At 33.4% G+C, this 24,049-nt stretch overlaps 2 protein-coding genes across 2 annotated transcripts; both read right to left on the minus strand.

Moving 5' to 3' along the window:
• Positions 1-4,424: 4,424 nt before the first annotated feature.
• On the minus strand, positions 4,425-13,071 carry LOC147403991 (Major facilitator superfamily protein). The gene is made up of 5 exons (XM_086439799.1): positions 12,851-13,071; positions 9,172-9,491; positions 7,784-8,416; positions 5,590-6,001; positions 4,425-4,675 (listed from the first exon to the last, which is right to left on the minus strand). The coding sequence occupies exons 1-5, from the start codon at positions 12,984-12,986 to the stop codon at positions 4,638-4,640; spliced, it is 1,539 nt and encodes a 512-aa protein (XP_086295925.1). The 5' UTR covers positions 12,987-13,071; the 3' UTR covers positions 4,425-4,637.
• Positions 13,072-16,898: 3,827 nt separating this feature from the next.
• LOC147403992 (ras-related protein RABH1e) lies at positions 16,899-23,110 on the minus strand. The gene is made up of 6 exons (XM_086439801.1): positions 22,814-23,110; positions 20,853-20,923; positions 19,063-19,151; positions 18,662-18,773; positions 17,895-17,985; positions 16,899-17,540 (listed from the first exon to the last, which is right to left on the minus strand). The coding sequence occupies exons 1-6, from the start codon at positions 22,928-22,930 to the stop codon at positions 17,397-17,399; spliced, it is 624 nt and encodes a 207-aa protein (XP_086295927.1). The 5' UTR covers positions 22,931-23,110; the 3' UTR covers positions 16,899-17,396.
• Between the last annotated feature and the right edge of the window lie 939 nt (positions 23,111-24,049).

Below are 24,049 nucleotides of genomic sequence, written 5' to 3' on the forward strand. Positions count from 1 at the left end.
TCCCCAAAATCTTGTTCGTGACACCTAAAAAATGAATTAGATGGAATCTTAAAGTTGAAGATGAGGTTAAATTTTTTTTTAGCAACTAGATTGAGGATGATTGGATTGTATAGGAAGAAAAATCAAGGGGTTTCGACTAGAAATTGAAGATAGGGGTTTTAAGTCATTTTTCATTAGCATAATAGAGAAGACTAAGGTCAAGAGAATCATGTCGTCAATTTTAAAAATATAACGGGTCTCTAAAATATTCAACAAAACGTTAAGGGGCATATCTATATCGCCCCATAATTTGTGTGCCAACTAAACTTATAGGTAGATCTTGTGGTGAGTGTTGAGATACCAATCCAAGAACAATAAAGCAAAAATTAAATCAAGATACAATAACACACAAAGAATACATTATGAAGAGTAATATATATCTCAAGAAAGTGAACTGAGGTCTTATATACAAGTAAACTTATGAAAATACCCTTAGAAAAATTGTGGAACGATGAACAAAACTCCTTACCGACTAGTACCATCAGGCTCTACAAATAGTAATAGTGAGCCTACGGACGAATTCAACGTGATTGATGATTTTAAATCATTAGATTTGATAATTTTTCAAGGTTAATTTCTAATCATAGATTCAATTATTTCAAATCTAACGACATGTCTTTCGTACACCCTATGTATAGTTTTCTTATGGGAAGAGCTCGCATCGAACTTGTTTTCTATAATAAATACCCTAATTTTATTTTATTTTCATTTTTAATAAAAGGGTAATTAGGTGTCATTGTGGCTTTAAGATCAAGTTTTTGGACTTAATTTCGCTTGAATCAATCAATTTAACTTTTCTGTGTGATGATTTGATATGTACTGGTTTTTTTTTTTTGGTCAGCGTAAAGGTGGGACGCTTCTCGTGCCATGCCAACTTAGCCAAATTGGCACCTTAATGACACCTACTAATATAAATTTATTTAAATTTAAAAAATAATAGAATTTTTATATTCAAATTTGAATTAACAATTTAGTATATATTATAATAAAAATATCATTTTTTTTTTCATACTTGGCTATGAATTTATTATTCTAGCTGAAGTCATTATGGATATCTTTTATGGATTGCCATTTCAAGTATCGTCCTTGTTGGACTTCTTAATTACATAAATAAAATACTTGTTAGACAAGCAGCCCAGCTCCACAAACTCAAGCCAAGCTAGCCTTTTGAAGAGGAGTAATTAATAAAGGATGTGATGTTAGAGAGAGAGAGAGAGAATTAAATAATTAATTAAATGTGGGAGTCGGTAAACAGTTGAAAAGGGTTGAATGCATACGGGTTCTTCAATTACTCCAACATCCACATTTTGGTCCCCAAATAACTAAAACTTTAAAAGCTCTCAACACCTAAATCCTAAGCTATTAAAACAATCACATCTCATGACCCATTAGTTAAATACAAATCTCTCTCTCTCTCTCTCTCTCATCTATAACAAAACCTCATGTTCAAAAACATATTCATCTTCTTTGACCACCAAGCCACACCTTCTCCATTACTAAGTACCTCAAACAATATTGTTTATAATCATGTCAAATATAATTTAAATACCTTTCATGAATTTAAATTATTATTGGACAATCCTACACTTCATTTACATGGGTTACATTAGATTGATGGTCGGTACAAAAAAATTATCATTCAATCAATTCATATTTATGATATCATCACTTATAGACTTTATCAACTAAATTAATTGGTATAGAAATTTGATTCTTGCCATAATTCAATTCTAGAATCCAATGTTTGATTTATGAAAGTGATTATTCCATAATTAAAATAATAATAATAATTAAAATTAAAAATGAGAAATAATTTATTTCTTATTATTATTATTTTTTTTTAATATCTCAACTGTGGAAAATAATATCATTAGGAGTTTTTTATTCTAGAATTTAAAATCAAACCATAAACATTGTCTCCAAACTAGATTTTGGATTCTGAAAACCAATTTTTATAATTTGATTTTGACAATCTAAATCCATAATCGGAAATTAAACAAATCAAATCAAAGGATTCCTCAGGGTTATACATCATTTTTCCCTAACCATAACTCAACTACCAAATAAATTTGTAAGGGACCATCCAATAAGATAAAGAGTGACAATTCTACCATCCCATGCTTACTACTTATAAAGAGTTGGGACACTTTTCTGTCAAGTTTTTCCAATGGAAGGGTAGTTTTGGAAGTTAGACCCTAAAAGTAAAAAAATGGAGTGAGGCAAGAAAAAAGAAAAAAAAAAAAAAAGAGGATTTAAAGAGGAGAAGGTCATTGAACTTAGGTTCAGCTCTACCTGCCTTCATTAACTCAAACCTGAATCCTATTAAATGCCGAATTCAAGGATGAACATTAACACTCCTCGCTTTCTACACCACCTTTCTTTGGTTTATGTTAAATGCTCCCAGCCTACCCTTTTGTTGGAAACCCATTTTTATTTAATTGAGTGTAAAATAGGAAAAAATTAATTAAATATTTAACATAGTTGAAGTTGGAAATAAAAAGAGATCATGGTCTTCTTCATTATGAAAAATTCTTAAATCCAAAAGTTAAAAGCAAGAGAATTATTTCTTATCAAAATAGAAGAGACCATTGTCACAAAATTCTCCATTTTTTTAAAAAAATGGAAAAAATTTGACGATAAGGGATTGTCCGATTAATTCATTGAATCAATTATCAATTTGAGGTATTAATTGGCAATTTTCCAAATTAATCGACATATTATTAAATCGAATGCTCTTTTATGATCGACTGAATCAACCCTAACCTCCGCCTTTCCCATCTCTCGAATCCTATGCTTGAATCCGTTACTTAAAAATCCTTTTATTTTTTTGTCTAAATCTTTCTTCAACGTCGAAATCCAAATCTAATGGCACCACCTCCAAAATCAATCTAACAAATACTCTTCCAATATCATTTCGACCCCGAATGATGCCGAATTGATTCGACAAGAAGACATTAAAACCCCCCACCATCCAAAACTACCCTGCATTTATAATTCGATCTTCTTCTCATAAAATTTGTTGTGCCTGTTGTAAAACAAATAGACATTACATTACAAGTACACAGTCAAAGAGTGAGTTAATGTGGAAATTTCTATAAGAAAAAGAGAAATAATAGAAGATTGGAGTGTGCCTTTCTCTTGTTTAAGCTTAAGAGGTGAAGTCGAAGTGTTGACATTCAAATGGGCTTCAGCAGCCCATTAATTGCATCCACCTCACTTTACAATGGCCAAATTTTTTTTTGAAAAATAAAATAAAATAGAGGATAGAACTGAATTAAAAGGATCCAACTTTAAAAAGTTCAATTATGACAAATTATAGTGTATTTCATGATTGTTCCTTGTCAAGACTTTATTATGTTAGATAGATTTCCGTTCATATTAATCTTTTAAATCTTTAAATTCTTTATTGCCTATGAACGACTTCCTTAATTAAAATTAAAAATCAGATATATACTTGTAGAGTCTATTTCAACAACTACATTTAAATCTATTTAATAACCATCTGAGATGGGTTCCACTCCTTTAAAATACAAACTTCTAAGATATTTAGGAATCCATATATTTATATTGGCAGAATGGACAATACACTTGGGAGAGATTAATTTCGTAAATCCATTCTGCCAATATAATGAATTTATGGGTTTCTCTCAATTTGATAGACTTTTCCCTGGGGGTAATTTCGTCTTTAACAAAAATTATAAATTCATAGCCAACTCATTTAAGGGTTTTATTGAGATCGAAAGATTATAACCTTGATGTTCGAACAAGGTAACCCTCACCTTATGACCATGGTTTTGAGGTTAAGTTAGGCCCATGGACGTTAATATGGTTTCAGAGCTGGGTTCGTCTGTTTTTGGATGTGTGAAACCCTTTCCCTGACTCTGCATGTGGTGTCCCACGTCACTTGTGGGAGTCCAATCAGTACAGTTTATAAGGAGAAGGCAACCCTCACCTTATGACTATGGTTTTGCGATTGAGTTAGGCCCATGAACCTTAATAGAAGGATCTCATCATTTGTTTGTGGACGTATACGATTTTGCTGAACCACTTAAATTACGTGTCATATGCTTCGCTCTTCTCTTCATTGATTTTTATTGTTGCTTCTCTAGCTCATTTTTCTACATTCTTTGTATCAATTTGAAAGAGGCCATCAACAAATGTGATGTTGTGCATAGTATGCGCCATGATCCACATTAGAATCGATACAACTAACGAACATCAAACCTTTTTAATAATTCTTTCTTCTTATATTCAATAAATGGAATCTTAATATACTTTTCTCATAATTTTATACAGTAACTTCTCATGCTAAAACCATGATTTGTTGAACCGAAATCTTTAACTTCTATACTTGATTTTTGATACAAATTGAAGGTCAAGAATCATCCATGAAAAATGCTTAAAATTTAATTGCTAAGACTTTTCATTTAAGCTGATTGTTTTTATATAAGTCTACTAAACAATATTGTCCACTAAGATTAAGATGGTGGGCCTAAGAATATTGAACATTTTCGCATTGAAGTATAAATATAGAAATTCTTCAATTAATGACGTGGTAGTTTTTTCACGCTTCATAGACGTTTTTTTATACGAGATGCTCACATCGAACTTGGTCTCACCCGCTGCAACATTGGCTCTGCAAACAAAGCAAAGAGAAATACATTACAAAGAAGCCTATAGATTTTGTGATAAATTTAGGGAATGCTAATGTCTAAGGCTTCATAGGGGCGTTAGCATCACCCACAACTTTGATCTTATGAAAGAATAATGTTGAAGTGTCCTCAGACTGGAATCTCATATCGCACTTCGTGACGTGAAAGTGGATGGGAGCCATGGATACTTTTCATCGATGAAAAGTATCCATGGTTCCCATCCACTTTCACGTTAAGAAGTGCGATATGAGGTTCCAGCTTGAAGTCACTCTAATATGTCTTTGAAATATATTTGTTTTTTAATTTTTTGGGTGCAAAAGTAAAGTTGTTTTGATAGTTGTACAATGACATTTTTGTAAAACTATTTATGGTACAATGATCCAAAACCATTACTTTCTACATTAAAAGGAAAAATATAAAGCATTTCAAAGGCATTTAGGAAAAGAAAAAAAAAATCTAAGTTGTGAAAGATACTAGCATCTTGGGGAAGATTTTGGCAATGAATATCTTTCCCATGTATATATATTATCAAATTTTTTGGTGTTGCCGCAACTAGGAAAACCTGTTTTTAATGAGATTCATGACACAGTAAGGGGAGGAACTGAACCCAAGCCTACTATATCATCATCCATTGAATTTACCATCTAAGCAAACCTAGCATTATTGGCGTTCACCTTCTTATTGACCTACACTTTGTTCCATAAACACAATTAAATTTTATGAAGTCCACCATGGTCCGTGCATACCAACAACAAAACCTTACCTTGAAGATTTTGGGTCAGCTAAATGAATCCTGTTCCTCCATTCCACTTTATTTAGAGCCCACATCTTTTATTATTGAAAGTGAAGGAGTTCGGGAACAAAAGATCATCTATTTGGCTAATTTCTTGATATTTACCTTGAGGAAATTTACGCCAATACCAATGCCGCTCCCAAACAGTATGCATAGACTCGAGAGGGATCCCTTTTGTCTCGGGCAAGAATAAAGCAACAAAGATAGTCATGATCATGATCCATCCGGCATAGAACAAGAACGCGGCATACTTGAAGTGGCATAGCATGGTCAAGAATGTCTGAGCTAGCACAAACGTCGTTGCAAAGTTGACGGCAATGCTTATACTTTGGCCAGTCGGCCGGATTTTCATGGGGAAAATTTCACTTGGTATTAGCCAGCTAAGCGGACCCCATGACCAACCAAATGCAGCTGCGAAGATACACATCAGTACTAGTACTAAAATTGCATAGCCCTGGGTCAATGGTTGGTCCCCGGAAACACCTAGCTTAGCTCCTAACACTGTGGCCACCGCCACCTTCATCAAAGATAATAATTAAAAAAAATCAATCAATCACCATATGAAGAAACAACCTGATACAAGTCATATTTTCTTGAACAAATCAAATTATTTATATTTATTTACTAAGTATGTACTTATATTTAAATGATTATTATTCTATTATAGGGTGGATTGGTAGATGCACAGTTGCAAAATCTTATTTTTTATATAAATTAAATACATTTAATAATTATTAAAAAATTAATTATTTTATATCAAATACACCAAATCCAGTTGTCCTAGGCCCATATTTTCATTAAGGTGGACGAGTAAATTTTGGATTAGGATCCGGCCCATTTATCCCCTATATCCATCAAAGCATTAAAATTAGGGCTGATCTGATGAATTAAGGTCCACATCAATGACTTGGATTTTGATAAGTATATAATTATAGAATATAATTATATACTTTATCGGTTCGATTTAAGATCAACTATGTTCTAACCATAATATATGAGAATAGGAAAATTCTTTTCATAAGAATCTAATTATATAATTTATCGGGCTCTATAACATTTTAAGAAGTAAACTCAAGCCTAATGTTCTAACTATAATGGACCAAGATCTATCCCCTTAGAATGGGTTGTCACAGACTAGGATGGGCTCGGGCTTAACTAGCCCAGCTCTTTATCAGTTCCTCCCTAGTGGGAGTTAGTTCGGACTGAGTCGTCTACTCGACCGAGTTTCAGCTCAAACACTGCAAGTTTGGGTGCATAGAGCCTTAACAAATGGAGCATAATTTGAAAACTCAACTCCAATGTCCATCAAGTAAAGTCAAGCTTGAATTGACTCAGATGAGTCAAATGAATGTATATTAGTTAATAAATATTTAAAAATAAATAATAAAATTTAATATTTATTCTAAGCAAAAATATTTAGGAAAACTATATTCTGATTATGTAAGTCCCTAGCCCTAATATAGCACCATTATCAAGTGTTAAATATAGCACCATTATCAAGTGTTTTAATCCAATTCACGGCATTTTCAAGCTTAATCGGTCAATTTAATGAGTTGACTTGATATTTAACAAGTTGACTAGATGAATTGGTTACATCCAACCATACTTCAAAATACCTCAAAATCCAATTGAGTCTACTCGCCTTAAAACTATGGTAAGAAGTTAGGGAGAACATTTTTGTATTAAGGGCTTTCCTAATATGAGTATTTTTGTAAAGGAAAATGCTAGAATGACACAAACGCAAACACAAAGGTGAAAAAAAATGATGTAGTGGCATGCACATAACCGTAGATGCCTTTTACTCGTATCTCACAGAAAAACATCTTTAGTAATATGCATGATACTATGAGTTTTTGTCACCCTTGTGTCTCTCTTTGTGTCACAGCACGACTCATTTGTAAACTGAGGAAGCCCTCAATTCAATGCACGCTAAGACTGTCAATAGATTGGATCAAACCCAAAATCTAGTTCGATAACTTCAAGTTTGGATTCCGATAAGGTTTATATATTTGTTGAGATATATAAAATTTACTAAATTGTTCCAATCCCATTGTTAATGAATTGAATCTCGATCTTAATATTGAGATCCATTAAAACCTGATCTGTTAAGTGTCCAATCCAATACTTATTGAATCAGCCTTGGATTCGATCCTTATTGAATCGGTACCAAATCAATCCATGTCCAATCCGGATTCGATCCATTGACAACTCCAACCAGTGATTGGTGGATCCGAATTCTGTGAAATCTTTAATTGACTTTTCTGTTTAGAAATATTTTTTTGTCATGAGTGATGCTAACCTGAAAGATGATCATTTGAGTTCCACCCTCCACGAACAGAACTCGCCGACCAAAACGATCAACTACAAACATAGATACAATGATTGAACCCAGATTAACTACACCCAGTATAACGGCTGAAATCAGAGCCGAGTCACTGCCCGAGCCGATCGATTGAAAGAGAACCGGCGCATAGAAAGCGATCACATTAATCCCAGTGAGCTGTTGAAAGAAAGGAATCGCTACCGACATGACTAAATGAGGACGATACTGTCTCTCAAATATGGTGCTAAAAGGCTCCTTGTTCACTTCATTTGCGGCTTCGCTCGACTTGACAAGCTCATTCAGCTCACCTTCAATGTCTGAGCCGGCTCCTCTGGCTCGAAGGAGAGATTCCCTAGCCTGCGCTAGCTTGCCACGCTGGACTAGGCTGCTTGGTGTATCTGAAACAAGGAGGGCGCCAAGTGTCATGAGAGCTGCGGGTACGGCTGCAAGTCCTAAGGATAGGCGCCAGCCCCAATTGCCAAGCCGAACTGTGCGGAAGTTTATGATATTGGCTGCAACTACGCCAATACCGATAAAAAACTGGAAGCCGGTGTTGAATGCGCCACGCCATTTTGCTGGCGCCATTTCGGATAAGTAGAGTGGTGTAGCCTTTAATGAAATACAGAAGGACTAAAATTAGTAAAATAAAATATAATAAAAAATTAATTTGTCGGAAAAACTAATTGTGAATTTGATCATGGTCACTTGGTGATTAAGATTGTGGTGTATTAGAGCTGTCTACGGAACGGGTCCGGATCGGATTGGGTCAAGAAGGAACCAATCATATAAGAATTAAACCTGGAACCAATTTGATAGAGAATGGATTGGAACCTTGTTGAATGGGGTTTTTTGGATCTCAATATTCCTATCCGAATTCGTTTTGATAACAATTGGGCTGGGTCAGGATTGAACAGTATGAGGAACCAGCCTCAACCCATACACAATCAATCCAAAAATACTATTCTTAAACCTATAATGTATCAGATCAGATCCAAAATCTGGCCATTCTGATCCAATAACTTCAGATCTAGATTGGGGATTTGGATTCTTTATTGGATTTGTTCCGGATCAACCATGTCACGGTCACATAAAATGCAAGAAAGCACGTAAATTTTATTATTTATTTTGTTCAAGTATGTGAAGTTTATTTATAATTTATATGCCAAATCGAATTTGATCCTATACAGACCCAATCCAAGTTTTATTGTATTCAAAACCCTATCCAATAAGGGTCAATACCATTTGTATTGGATCGGGTTCCAAGTCCAAACCAGAACCGATCCATTGGCAGCCTATCTTCTAGCAATCTAGCTAATGGAATCCATTTTCAAACCACCATTTAAGAATTGAGAGGTAATACTCACTTGGTTTGTGAAACCAACACCAAATCCAAGCAGGATCCGGCCCAAGATGAGCATAGCAACATTGATGGCCGCACCGTTCATGGTGGCACCAACAAAGAAGATGCAACCACCGAGCACCATAGTGGCCTTGCGGCCCATAGATCTCGTAATGCGGCTAGCCACGAGGGATGAGGCTAACCCAGCTAGGTACAATGAAGAAGTGAAGTATGTAAGTATCTGGCTATCGTACACACAATAGGTATTATGTGTCGAATCTTCCATCTTCCTTAGCACTGATGGGAAGAACTTCTTCAAAAATGGTTCCATTGTCGTCACACCTCCTATTATGCAGAACAATGATTAGTGAGTGAACGTAATCTTATCGGATGGCTAATATTGTCCCATTAGAATAAGCAATCAACTTCTTATATTTTGTTGATCCAATCAAATGACCTTGATGTGAGCGATAGTCCCACATCATGACCTTGGATTATACATAGACCTAGGGTAATCCTCACCTTAAAAGTCGATTTTGTTTGGATAAGTTAGGCCCATGGGACTTTATATGATATCAGAGTGTGCAACCACGGGGGATGGCGGGGAATAGAGAGAAATTTAAGACTCATATTTCTAATTATACAAATATATAATTTTTATTTATTAAATAATTAACTTTTTGTTTATCAATATCAAATAATTTACGTACTTTTTCCAAACATCATAATCCATTATGAGACCCAAAATTTATATACCAACCATTATCGAAATGACCCCCAAAAATGAGGTTTCATCGAGGCTTTCATCAAATGAAGGATGGGAGGATATTTCTAACTTCAAATGTCAATTGAGGTTAGAAAAGTTCAAAAACTTATTATGATAATAAAATATTATTTTATTATTATTATTATTTTTTTAAATTTATTTATTTGTTTTCAACACATAACATACTTTCAATAACAAAAGATGTAGTCCATATAATCTATTAGAAGAAATAGATTTGTTTAGTCAATCCCAAAACCTTGGGATAACACACTTTGATGATGATAATGATGATGATGTTTTCTTCACATCAAATTAAAATTATCACAACCAATGGATTGGATGTGAACCTTTTCTATCCAATTTTATTTTTGACTCGAGGAGTCCGAAAACTATATTGACCAGCTTGTCAAGAAAGCAATGACTTGATGACTATATAGTCTATGAATTGAAGCACATCGTTAATTTTAGAATCTGCAACATGTTTCCAAGGATTCTATCTGGATTATCTTCAAAACAACATGCAGCCGACGCATTCTCAAATTAAGCATGTAAAAAATTAAAACGTCTCAGTAAATCCAATGTCACCCCCAACACCAAACACGACTCATTAAAGAATTTTTATACTATGTTAAAATTTTTACTAACTAAATTATATTATAAAAGTAAAAAATTAGGCAATTATTGATAAGGTGGTTGAAAATATATGACACCAGATTAATATTGGATCAATCTTGGATCAACATTCATTCAAGTGAGGTAAGCTGTCATCTACAAAGGTAGGATTGTTACTTTTTGACTAATATATAAGGGTTGGAATCCATCGCCTATGACGAATGACTCATGAAAAGAAACACATGATCCCAACCCTTTAAATAAAAATTCCAATGATTGAGATTTATAGTATCTTGGTAACATAAATGTCAAAGATACTTATTTCGAAGATAAATCTTAATTATTGAATTTTGCTTTCAAAGATTTGGGATCATGTGTTTTTTTTTGATATTATCTTAGTAGTCAAAGGTATCTTGACCCAAAATATATAAAGGGACAAGGACTTGAGATTTAAGTGGGATAGTGGTTCCAAGAGTTCATAAGTAGGACAAAGGTGAGTAAGGTCTGAGGTGGAACTTACCTCTTAGACTACATTGCGTAAAGGCTCGACCAAAGCATTCGAAAGTGTGCAGGTGACTCTGTTTGCTCTTGTTATTATTATTATTATTATTTTTTGTTAGTATTCAAAATGATGTAGTAATTCGGGTAGTAGTATATTAAAATACACCAAGAAAACTGGATCTATAGAAGGTACTCTGAGAATGATTATCTGGGCCAAATGCATACCATGAAATTTTAAAAGTTTAATCCACAATTTTTTTATAGTTTCGATTCTATTACTTTGAGAATTAGAATTAGGATAAAAAAAAATCAAAATCGAGAAAATTTAACGATTCCAGTTCTTTCGACCCAGTGACACCGTCTCCATTTTGTGACATTTTGCACACTATTTTGGATCCACTAATCATATGATTATACTAGGTCAATTCTTTGATAGATTTATAGTCGAAATAATAATCAATCTGATTACCCATATTGAAAAATGTCTGAATGTGAAGATCACTAATAAAAAATGATGCATAATCTTATATAAGTGGATGGTCGACTTAGTGGGCCCATTTGAAATATTTTATTTTCCATCAAAATCAACTTTATTCGATGCTTTTGAATAGCCGACATTTACACTTTTCTATAGGCCTCCAACAATAATACAATTTATTGGTGGCTTGAGACATTAAAAGTAAGCCACGTTGCACAAAAATGAAGACTACCTAGGATTTTAATCCAATTTCAGTATCTGATATCCATTTAGTTCAGACTTCAGATTATAAAAACGATTCTCGTTATAATCATATTGCACAATATGCCAAAATTCAGAAATGCTTAATGCGTAATCCTTTCTTGCAATTTTAGAATCCATTTCTAATTATTTATTTATTTTTTACTAAAGTGACCTTTCTTCTATTTATGTGTATAATATTCCAAGTTACAATTATAGAAAATGACTAACAAAAGGAATTTGTTTTAATTTATTCTTTTGATTTCTTTTTTGTTTGAAATATTTTCGTTATACCTTGCCTTTAATTTTGAAAATCCCTATAAATCACTAACCGTTGATCTGTGTTATCGAATGATCATTCAATAATTAGATGTTCACTCATGTTTTTTGAAGAAAAAAAAAATTGCACACAAAAGTTAATTTAAGATTTTATAGAATTTTGGATCAACCAATCACATGAACCCAAGTGCTCAGAGGGCATCCCCAATTTACAAAACTACTCTTGTAAGATTTCGTGGGATTAGTCATCTGAGATTCAGCGAAATTCCTAATTTACATTTTTGTGAGCAAAAAAATCTCTCATTTTTTAAGAATCCAGTAGCTAAAAACTATTTTTATCTAACAATAATTCCCGACTTCAAAACACACACAACAACATTTTTCTAATATATAGTTCTCAATCTAGTTTAACATGTTTCTCAGCTTCTTTAAAGAATATTTGAATCTGAGAAGTCAACAAACAAGGCCTATCTATGTAACCAAACGAGATTTTTGTTTACTTTTTTAGACTGAAAATTAAAAAACAGATTCTTGAATCAGAATCTAATAATTTGACGAATAATTGTAGTTCGACTATCAGGCCAGGACAATTTGGTAAGCTGACCCATCCATCCTCAGTTCATAACTCCCATCCATAAGAACACTCCATCCATAATATATTGGACGGTCCAGATTAATTGGGCATGTACAAACCTTTTGCATTATTATTATTATTAGGATAATTTCCTCGAGATACGTGCTTTTATGAAAAATTTTACGGTGATGGATTACTAGATACACTTGTCTTCATATGAAACAGGGGGGGAGGGGGGAAGAAGAAAAACTCACCTGATATTCCAATGTCATACCCAAAGATCAGACCACCAGAAGCTGCAACGATGCAGGTTATGATAACTGACGCCGTCAACTTGCCGTTAAATCCGTTGACAACGTTACCGTCATCGACGAACCCTCCACCTGCCATACTCTCTCACTCTCTCTCTAACATAAAAAATGAGTAGTTACAGTACAGGTGCAAGGATCGAATGGTAGTTGTTCTGTTCATAAGGTGGTTGTGCCCTCCATTCTCTCGACTAAGAGAGACACACAATTTTTTTTCGGTTGGTGAATAATACTGACTTGCATTAAATAAGAATCGCAATAATATGGTGCTCCCCTTTGACAACGCCCCACCGCATAGCCATAGATCAAATGCCTTGGGATACACAAGAAAAAGACTTATGATTATGTGTATCTCGAGGCAAATGATTTATTATTTTATAACAGATGGCCTAAGGGCATTTATCAAAGGGGAACATCATATTATCACGACTCATTAAATAATTTCGGGTGAATTGGGGTTCGTTTGACCACACAAAAATAGAGCCCAATTACTTGGAACTGGTTTTATTTTCCTTAGGATAATTCTAAAATCATTTCCTATTTTTCTCTCTTGGTTTTTTTTCTTCTTCCAAATCAAATCATATTGATCTCAATGAAATTCTATTAAATAGAGAAACATTATTAACGTAGTTGCATAAATGACTAACTACCCTAACTCCATAGTCTGATCTTAATGAACAAATATGATTTGATGCATCTACGTATATTCACCTTAACATAATACATAAACTAATACTCTTTAACATTTTTCAAGTCAAATGGCACAAAAATCATCAATCGAGTTGATTTTAGAAGCATTGGTCCACCAATGCTTAATGATCCCAAAAGAGTGTGTTACTCATCATTTTTTAGATGGCCACATTAGGGATGAGAATGAGTTGGACGCGAACATGTCACATAAAACTCTTATAAAAAGCTTACATAAACACCATGTCGCTAGTAGATAATTAATTCCCAAGGAGTTGGCCTAGTGGCAAATCGAACTTTGATAAACTGCTTAAGAAGAGTAGGTCAAGAGTTCGAAACCCCACAGAGCAATGAATTCCATGGGACTACCTTACAGGGTCAAGTTGACCCTTGACTCAACCAGTTGCATGTAGGACTTTCCGAGGGAACAGTGCGTGTGACTAGTCTCACCTGAAGGGTGGGGTTACCCAAATTTAAAATTAAAATTTAACGGTAAATTTTTTTTTTATTTTGAAGTACATAAAATTTTGTCTTGTACAACCCCACGGTGTCGGATCATGTTTTTGGATGTCACAAAGTAAGCGACCTTAATAAGAGTTGAAATCTTTCTAAGTTAGTAAGACTAGTCGTTTTATATTCTTTCTATAAGGTACAACTTGAGTGACTTTTTATGCATAATGAGAGAGACTTTTTATGTCATTTTCTACTTTTTCCTTGTTCCACTCTTTTCTTATTCTTTTATCTTTTTAATGTCTTTTTAGAAAAATTTAGATGTTTTATGTTTATCTTTGTTTAATATCTTATATATATAATTATCTTCATTGAAATGTCATATATATAAAAAAAAAATGGCATGCACCAGAAATTGGTGGCCCAATTGGATCTGCCACAAGACAAGTACGGGTGGCAATCTTAATATGATACGAAGTTAGTGGGTTTAGGTTGAGCCAATTTGAGTTTGAGTCATAATCGTGTCAACCCGTCCAATTAATCTAATTATTAAATGAGTCATGTCCAGGTTAGGGACATCAACCTGTCTAACCTATTTTGACCTGTTTAATTATCGTGTCATTAACATGTATTAACCCACAAAAAACCTGACTTGTATATAACTCATTTAAGTTGTGAAACACAGGGAGTATCTCAAATATCCATAATTATCTAATGATTTTTAAAATTACTCATTTTATGCCATAATTTCGTAAGACTTTTTTTTTCATATATTTTCATAATAATTTTTTTTTCTTATTTTTTAAAATATATATAAAAGGTGTCTAAGATATTTATCAAATAATTAAGTATTAAGCTTTTAGTTTAGAAAACTCTCTCTAAAAGATTAATCCAATATTCAAAACCCCTAAATCCGATCCTTATTTTCTTGATCGCAATTCTCTCTCATCTTTGCAATTTAATTAAAAAGAAAAAAGAACACAGGTGACAAGTACCTCTCCCACTTTGGGCAACCTCATTCTTGGATACACATGGCTTCTTCTTCCCTCTTGGGTTAGTTTTAGTTTTACCACAAATATATGTTTTGACTTAAAGTCACAGTACCAATCCTCCTTGCAATCTAGTTGGTTGATAAGTTGCGTTGGCAACCCTCAGTCTCAAATCAATTAGGGTTTGAGGTTCGATGAGCAATTCAAAAACTTAAATTTACAACACTAATTATAGTGATGGAAATGGAACTTACTCTTTCTACTTAATATTAGAATTTTATTGATTTAGGACCTAGTGTCAATAAATTAAGTAACAACGTCCAAAAGTTTTTTATTTATGAAAAAAATGTAAGTTGGTTATTTAATGGTTTGATAGAATTATGTTATGTTAGTGACTCGCATCAAATTCATTTTCTTCCATTGAAGATTTTATTAATTCAGTTAGATTTGGACAAATTTTGTGAGAATTGTGAGAAGTTTGATAAAATTTTGGAGATTATACAAAATATTTTATTGGATTTCTTATCAAAACTTATCATCTTCAATCTCTCAATAAATCCCGTCCTCTCTTCTTGATGTTTGAATGTTTGAAAAATTAAAAATTTAGAGGTGAAAGAGAAAAATGTTATCATATTTCACAAGGATTGAGAAATCAGTTAACCCTTAATTCGGAGAATTTTATGATTTTTTTTTTTTTAAATTCAAAATTTTTTGTTATTAAGGTCTTTACAATGTCAGTCGAATTAAAAGAGGATTACTCCGTAAATTATATGGTGCATCTCAGGTGCACAATACAATGATGTATAGACAACCGTAGGCCTAGCCTGCCTTGATTGCCAAATGTGCCTATTAACATTACCCAAACTCAATCCACAGTGGGCCCGGCTGAAGCTACTCATTGACGTTAAAATCAATTGGTAGGGAATGCCATTGCGGAGAACCCACATTCCATTGATCCTGTGTATCGAAGGTTTTTTCTTCGAGTTGAATTTTTCTATAAATTCAGGATGCCCTTTGATACACATGGACCAATTGAAATATACAGTCTATGGGGTCTCCAAAATATGGGGAATACTGGTCTCCACTCACTAATGAGTGGTATGTGCATTTACACATGTTGGAATTGTCTATATAATCAAAACAATTTATTTTATTTTATAATTTCAAATAGATAGTCTAGTTTTATATGGTGTCTGTTACGTTCTCTTTATTATTATAATAAGAGAAGGTAGAGTAGAAGTGGTTGGACACCAAAAATACCTCCATCTTAACATTTAAACTTGATATAATCAAAGGTCATTTTGGTCAAAATATAAAAAATTGCAATCGTCTCTCAAGTCACGTTGGTTAGTATCTTAACATTTAAACTTAATATAATCAAAGTCATTTTGATCAAAATTTAGAAAATTGCAATCGTCTCTCAAGTCACATTGGTTAGTGAAATTACAAAAATATTCATGTAATCTTTAAAATCATCTTTTAATTTGTTTTAATTACAAATACACCCTTTTGATTTATGTGCATTTTTACCTCCTTTAATTTTTAAAATTATAAAAATACATTTTTATTATAACATCTTTAAAAATCCTTTAATTAATACTTTAAATTATAAATAAACCCTTCTGAATCATGTGCAAATTGCCCATGGGTCCTTTAATTTTCAAAATTACAAAATACCCTCTTGACGATATAAGCTTAAAAATCCTTTAATTAGTAATTTAAATTACAAATAAACCCTTCTGATTCATGTGTATTTGCACTTGCCACCTCGTAGTTAAATGTAATGCAAGAGCACTTTAAAAAGGAAATTAATATCAATTGATATTAAAAATAACCAGAATAAACTCCAAAAAAAAAAAAAAAAAGGTATCAAGTAACAGCTTGACATGACAATAAAAATGGGGGGAAAAAAAAAAGAATGAATCAACGACAAAGGGTAGAACTGCTTCATAATAACCAAACAAAAAAAAAAGGAAAATGCTGAAGTAACACTCAAATTGACATCGTTTGAGACATTGCTGACATGGATGTATCTATAAAACCATAGATGATTTTCATTGAGATACGAGTGAGAAACAGCTATGGTTCTGTGCACACCAATGTCCCAAACGATGTTAATTTCAATGTTACTCCAACACGACTCAAAAAAATATTAAAGCAGCATCAAGGATAATTTCAACCACCCGAAGCTGCAACCAACTGCAAGAAAATCGATCAGACCCGTTTCTTCAAATCCTCAGATCTGCGCGAATCGCAATCTTACTTCAAGATTTACTACTCTCATAATTCTCCTATATAAATATTTCCTAATAAAGTATTGGTTGAATCAAAATTTTGCAATTCTTTTAATCTTTCTACATGTGTCTCTAGCATGAACAGCCTCCTCCTTGCTGCTCTGCTTGGGATGAATTCACAGTGGGCTTCAAGTTCACGTCAACCATATCTTCTTGTTTCGCAGAGGAGAGCGTCTCCATTCCTGGTAAGGCAGCGGCGATCTTACGGAACAATGGCTGCATTGTTTATTCAAAATTGAAAACCAACAGTGAGAGTTATGTATAATGTGATTGAAACATAATGGAGAAATTTTGAATACTTGCATGACGACAGTTTATATTGGCTCTCACCAAGTTGACCTTTTTGGTCAAAAAACTTGACTTGGTCGGATTATTTTAGTAATCCATTCGCTTTTTTTTTTTGGACAATCAGGAACATTTGGATTGGGAGATCTCATAAATGAGACCTATATGTATGCCTCGTGATGACACTGCAAGGAAATACTCCTAATCCTTGAGCCCTGATGCAAGTATTCCACTGAAGTGGAACTTTGAAAGAGTACAGAACTACAGATGAGTTTTTTTATCCACCTTGATATTAAATCCTGCTTTAGCGCTGGTTTCTATGAACATAACACCATGATCGCGAGACATGGCATCTCCTTCCTCTACTGAAACTTGCCTGTTTGGTCAACAATAATATATGCTCGTGAATGAAAAATGAAATAAATAGAAATAATTTCCAACCTACAGTTAGACATGAAGTTGTGATCAGGTTAATAAATTATGTACTTTTTTTTTCTTTCTGATTGTGATAATTCCATCGATGTCAATAACTTCAAATTAAGACAATAGATCTAAAGAAAAGAGCATATTCTAATGGTTACATGGGGGAGAAGTTCAAAGAAGGAGAAATGCCAATTACACAAATGAGGAGATCGGTCCTTGTCAGTATTAGAGTATAATTATAAGATGTATTGAGATGCATGATTAGATTATGTAGTTAGATTGCATTGCATTAAGGTGTATTGAGGAAGGATTCTCTCTTATCCCGCCAATCCTTCACTCTGGCTTGTACCCCCGTGTAACGGAGTCCCCTTTCTTTGTTTAGCCTAATTAAAAAGGGATTCTTAATTTTCACATAGGCATGGGTGGTAGATTATCCTCAGGTGTTACCAATGGAAGATGGCGTCCAATGTGCACGTGCCAAGTGGACACCACCTAGGGGCTCTATAGACACCGTCTACAAACACAACTAGGCAAGGACTAAACTAACAGTGCTTGCTAATAAGAAATGAAAATTAAAAGAAGATAAGAGTAATAATACATAATTAAAAAAATGAATACCATTAACCTACCTTTTGTCAACAAGATCAGTTTTGTTGCCAACAAGGACAATGATGACATCACTTCCTCGTTCTGTGTGTACTTCTTCAATCCACTTGGAAGTGTTTAAGAATGAGTTTCGATCTGTATCATGTTAAATAAAGAGCGTCAACTTCAGTAAAAATATTTGCATGTTTTCGTTGAGATGAACCTACATGGATATTAGATGGTTTGTAAAATATTTAAATTGTATTTATGGGTGTCACAGATATGAGCTTGTAGGTTCCACACCAATCTTTACATATGATCTTTGTATTCCAGGTGCTCTTTCCTTTTACTCGCACAACATATTCAAACTTGATATAAAGGTCTGGAAAACTAAATTAAAGAACTTTGAAGAAACCCAAATCTTTGTAGTTGAACTACTACTCACTAGCTACATCATAGACAATCACTGCAACTGAAGAATCTCTAATGTAGCTCGGAATGAGACTTCTAAATCTCTCCTGTCCAGCCGTGTCCCTGTAAATTATAATTTCAAAGTTTAAATAAATATAATAGTAAACATGCCAACATAAAATGGACAAAATGATACAAATCATGTAAACTGAAAAGCATAAAGGGAGTAAAATAATATTGCCCTTATGTAATATGCAAAGATAATTATTAAGGTTCAGTAGCATTGCACAAGAATATTGAAGCAATGAATTTTCCCGAACCTGGCTCCTGCGGCAAGTAAGTGGAAATGTTGTTTATAGACAGTTGCTAAGGTTTTTAAGATTAGGACAGTGGATCTCCCTATACATGTAAACGTTTCACACACAATTATTTCCCGCTAATAAAAATCAAGATGAACTTTATCTATAAAAGTCGTCTCATCCTAATCAATATCATCACCTTCGAAGCCTTAACCCAAATATTTGGGGTTGGCTGAACAAATACGGTTCCTCCATTCAATTCTGTGGAGTCACGTCTGCTTATTGAAAGTATGTTAATATTCGCCTTACTATCTCAATGTATGTTGTTTGTGCCTATCTCTTGCTTATTTAGAACCTTCAACTTGTACGTTCCTTCTAATCGGGGATGTACTCAGCCTTCATTAAATATGCCCAATCCATCTCAATTGACTTCCTATTATGTATGCCTATATGCCTAGAGCGACTAAAATGTTTTATTGCAAGAAAACAAAAATAGAAATCCTATTTAAGAATCATTTAAATACAGGCAAAGTTGTGAAGAATCAAATATTCTGTATTTTATAACTTATAGTATATCATTACCTCCTTTCCTACAATGGACCCTAGTTGATATGTTCGGATTTGATAAAAATTCAGGATGGGAGAAGTTTGAGTGAAATTCGTTTTTTCATAAAAAAAAAATGGCAAAGTAATAATAAATAAATAACTTAAAGCTTTCAACCATTTTAGATTATAAAATATATTTGGGACAAGCCTTAGCACCAAAAAAAAAAATTGATATTTTATAATACGTCATAATCACATATATATATATATATATATATATGAGGGGAGTTCAATGGCCAACTTTTTGGCAAAACATTTTTCAAAACATGAGTTAGAGGTTTTGGAATGGGCTGATTTTTGGTGAGGACGATCTCTACGGTGAGGAGATCATCCTCACCAAAAATCAGCCCATTCCAAAGCTTCTAACCCATGTTTACAAGCTGAAAAATCGTGGACCGTCCATTGTAAACTGTTTTTTATGGGGTTAGAAGTTTTGGATTGGGCTGATTTTTGGTGAGGATGATCTCCTCACCGTAGAGATCATCCTCACCAAAAATCAGCCCATTCCAAAACCTCTAACCTATGTTTTGAAAAATGTTTTGCCAAAAAGTTTGCTAAAAAGTTTGCCCTTGAACGCTACCCTATATATATATATATATATATATATATATATATATATATATATATTATCATCGAAGGCTTTCAACCATTTTGGACTATAAAATATATTTGGGATAAGCCTTCGATGATGATAATTTTATTATTATTTTTTTTTTTGCTAAGCCCTTCGATGATAATTATGACGTATTATAAAATATCAATTTTGTCAGTAGTATGTAAATAATACACAAATTATTTGGCCAGCTGAACAAATCCTGTTCCTCCATGCCCTCCTAAGAAACTAAAGTGGAAACTGTACTAGAGAGGGAAAAGGTTGAAATAGAAGTATACTATTAACCATGAAAGAAAGATATCTCACCAAAGTTGTAAACGAATTGTTCGGTCTTCAAGATACATTGTCTTTGATAGAAAATCAATGCCAATCGTAGCCTGTAATTCATATAACAAACAAACCAAAAACAATTATTTGATATTCATATAAGCACATAACTTGAAGAAATAAAATATAGAATCAGGATCAAGTAAGATGTATGGTTCCTATTCTATAGGAACGATGTCTACATGGCAAGTGTCGGTAGGAGTTTAAAACACATTGGGCTCCTAACCAAACCATTTTCTACATTGCACGCAGTCCAATGTGTTTAATTTCCAATCAAAATGTGCCACGTAGACACCTTATGTTGTTATAGGAACGGGACTCCACTCTCGATCACGACTTTAATATATAGTTAATCTCTTTGATAAAGCTGTCAACAGGAGAATAAAGGGAACAACGGGATCAAAGAAGGAATGTGTGCTGAATATTGGTAAGGAAACTGCTGAAGTAACATTAAAATTGACATTGATTCTCACATTACTGATGTGGATGTATGAATGGAATCATAGATGCTTTTCATCAAGATACGCGTGAAAAGCATCTATGGTTATGTGTGAACCTCCACATCAGCAATGTTTTAATGTTACTCCAGCACGACTGTATTGGTAATATTGTAACAAAAATTATGTCTTTGTAGTTAGTTTTGCATATAATTCACTGTTTGACCAAAATCATCTACATGGAATGATTTTAACTATCTGATAAAAGGGTAGCGATCAAGGGCAAACTTTTTAGCAAACTTTTTGGCAAAACATTTTTCAAAACATAGGATAGAGGTTTTGGAATGGGCTGATTTTTGGTGAGGATGATCTCTACAGTGAGGAGATCATCCTCACCAAAAATCAGGCCATTCCAAAACTTCTAACCCCATCAAAAACAGTTTACAAAAAATGGACGGTCCACGATTTTTTAGCTTGTAAATATGGGTTAGAAGTTTTGAAATGGGCTGATTTTTGGTGAGGATGATCTCCTCACCGTAGAGATCATCCTCACCAAAAATCAGCCCATTCCAAAACCTCTAACTCATGTTTTGAAAAATGTTTTGCCAAAAAGTTGGCCATTGAACTCCCCCCCTGATAAAAATATATAATTCTACATACTTCTACACTTGTATTTCTAGCATGGTTTTAAATCTCGTCCGAGAGGTCTCGGTATCATCCACTAAGGAGACGAGTTGACAAGTTATCTCAAAGACATGATTTGTTCTAATTCTAAGGCATTTTTTAAAATCTCGTCCGAGACAAATCGGTCTCATTCACGGACGAGACGAGACGTCCAAACGAGTTTCAAAACCATGATTTCAATCCGTAAAAAATTCTACAATCGGTATGAATTAAAATCCATAAAAAAATTCCAGAGTACAAGAGGTTTGCATGCATTTGAACGAAATCAAATTAAATAACAGTGATCAAATTCAAACCAAAATCAACCAAAAAAATAAATCTAAAAACTAATGCCTAGGGAATTGTAAATTATTCAAAATTCAATCTCTTACCATCAAAATTCCAGAAGTAGAAGAGGTTTGCATGCATTTTAGTGAAATCAAATTAAATAACAATGATCAAATTCAAAACAGAATCAACCAAAAAAAAAAATATCTAAAAACTCAAATGCCTAGGGAATTGTCAATTATTCAAAATTCAACCTCTTGCAATCAAAATTCCAGAAGAACAAGAGGTTTACATGCATACGAGCTAAATCATATTAAATTACAACAATCTCATCAAATTCAAAGAAGAATCAACCAAAAAAATAAATCTAAAAACTCAACTGCCAAGGGAATTGTAAATTGTTCAAAATTCAATCTCTTACAATCAAGAATTGCATTCAAAGATCATAAATCCAATCAAATCTAACAGGAAAACCGAATCACCAAATCAAATGCAATTACATCAGATCTTCACAAAATTCAAATAAAAATTGGGAAAATCGAAAGACCTTACCTGATAAGTATTATCGAATTTGTCGTACATGAAACGAGTGATGATGCTGGTTTTCCCAACCGATTGATCGCCCAAGAAAACGAGCTTGTATTTGGCGAGAGGAGAGACAATCGCCATTGATCCTCTTCTTTTCTCTTCCCTTCTCTTCTCTCTAAAAAGTGAAAGAGAAGAATAGATCTGAATCTGGAACGAAAAGGAGACGTGAGAAATGATTTTTTTTTTATGTTAAGGACAGATTGGAGAAACGAGTAACCGCCAACATGAACAAGTCAATTTCTCGTACGTCATAACCGTCACAAATTTAATTTTCATTTGAAATATAAGTACCACTTCTTTATAAGAAATGACATACGTGTCCTAACGATTGCTTAAGAGATCGCTGTTTCGATGTACAGAGCACAATACCGAAACCGGTCCATGTCGAGTCAGTTAGGAATTTAGATTAGAAGAGACATGAGGTAAAAAAAATGAAGATTAATTGAGGTGACTTGTATTAAATAATTCTGGAGAATATTTTTCGAGCAAGCGACACGTGGCAGTCTCGAGGATTTTTAGTTGAAGAACTGAACTATTAGTAGTAATTGAAGAGATCCTATGATCAAAAAGTGAGAAAGAGGACGTTCAAGGTTCGAGATATGGTACTATGAAAGGTATTATCCAACACACAAGAGTTCAACAACGAAAAGTTCAGAGCAAATTTAAAAAGATCATACATTGTACACCGAATAGGGGAAGCTAGAGTTTATTACTTAAAAACTAGAACAGGAGATGTAATCACGATACCATGAAATGCTTACAATCTTAAAAAATATTATCAATAAAGATTCTTTTCCTCTTAAATCTATTGCAATCAATTATTTGTTAAAGTCTTGGATTATTCTAGGATCCAAATCCGATTTAAAATTTTAATCAATTTATCTATTATTTATCAAAGTCTTTAGCCCTTCATGGGAGCCGAATCTGATATGGGATTTCAATCGATTATTCTAATGATCTAAAACTAGGATTATTCTGAGATCTAAACCTGATCTAGGATTTCAGTCGGTTTATCTTATATGTAACTCCCTCTTTAAAAATACTCTACATTACTTGTGTTAGAAATTTTGACTTGGACGTCAGAATGATTTTGTAGCAGGCTCTCCCAGAGCACAGAAAAAAAAAAAAAAAAAAGAGTTTATCGGTGAGGGTCACGAGTTAGAGAAAATTTTTACATTTACAATAACCTTAGACATGACT

This window comes from Akebia trifoliata, chromosome 4 (assembly GCF_017979445.1).
Source record: "Akebia trifoliata isolate Shusen 1 chromosome 4, ASM1797944v1, whole genome shotgun sequence".
Classification (NCBI taxonomy): Eukaryota; Viridiplantae; Streptophyta; class Magnoliopsida; order Ranunculales; family Lardizabalaceae; genus Akebia; species Akebia trifoliata.

Excerpts from the sequence above, each read along its gene's own strand:
- LOC147403991 (XM_086439799.1), bottom strand. The coding sequence starts at position 12,986 with ATGGCAGGTGGAGGGTTCGTCGATGACGGTAACGTTGTCAACGGATTT. Across the intron at positions 8,417-9,171 it reads GTGTTGGTTTCACAAACCAA|GCTACACCACTCTACTTATC; the intron begins GTGAGTATTACC and ends ATTTCATTAAAG. Across the intron at positions 4,676-5,589 it reads TTGGCGTAAATTTCCTCAAG|AGCCAATGTTGCAGCGGGTG; the intron begins GTAAATATCAAG and ends CTTTGTTTGCAG.
- LOC147403992 (XM_086439801.1), bottom strand. The coding sequence starts at position 22,930 with ATGGCGATTGTCTCTCCTCTCGCCAAATACAAGCTCGTTTTCTTGGGC. Across the intron at positions 18,774-19,062 it reads GATTGTCTATGATGTAGCTA|ATCGAAACTCATTCTTAAAC; the intron begins GTGAGTAGTAGT and ends AACATGATACAG. Across the intron at positions 17,986-18,661 it reads ACTGATCTTGTTGACAAAAG|GCAAGTTTCAGTAGAGGAAG; the intron begins GTAGGTTAATGG and ends TTGACCAAACAG.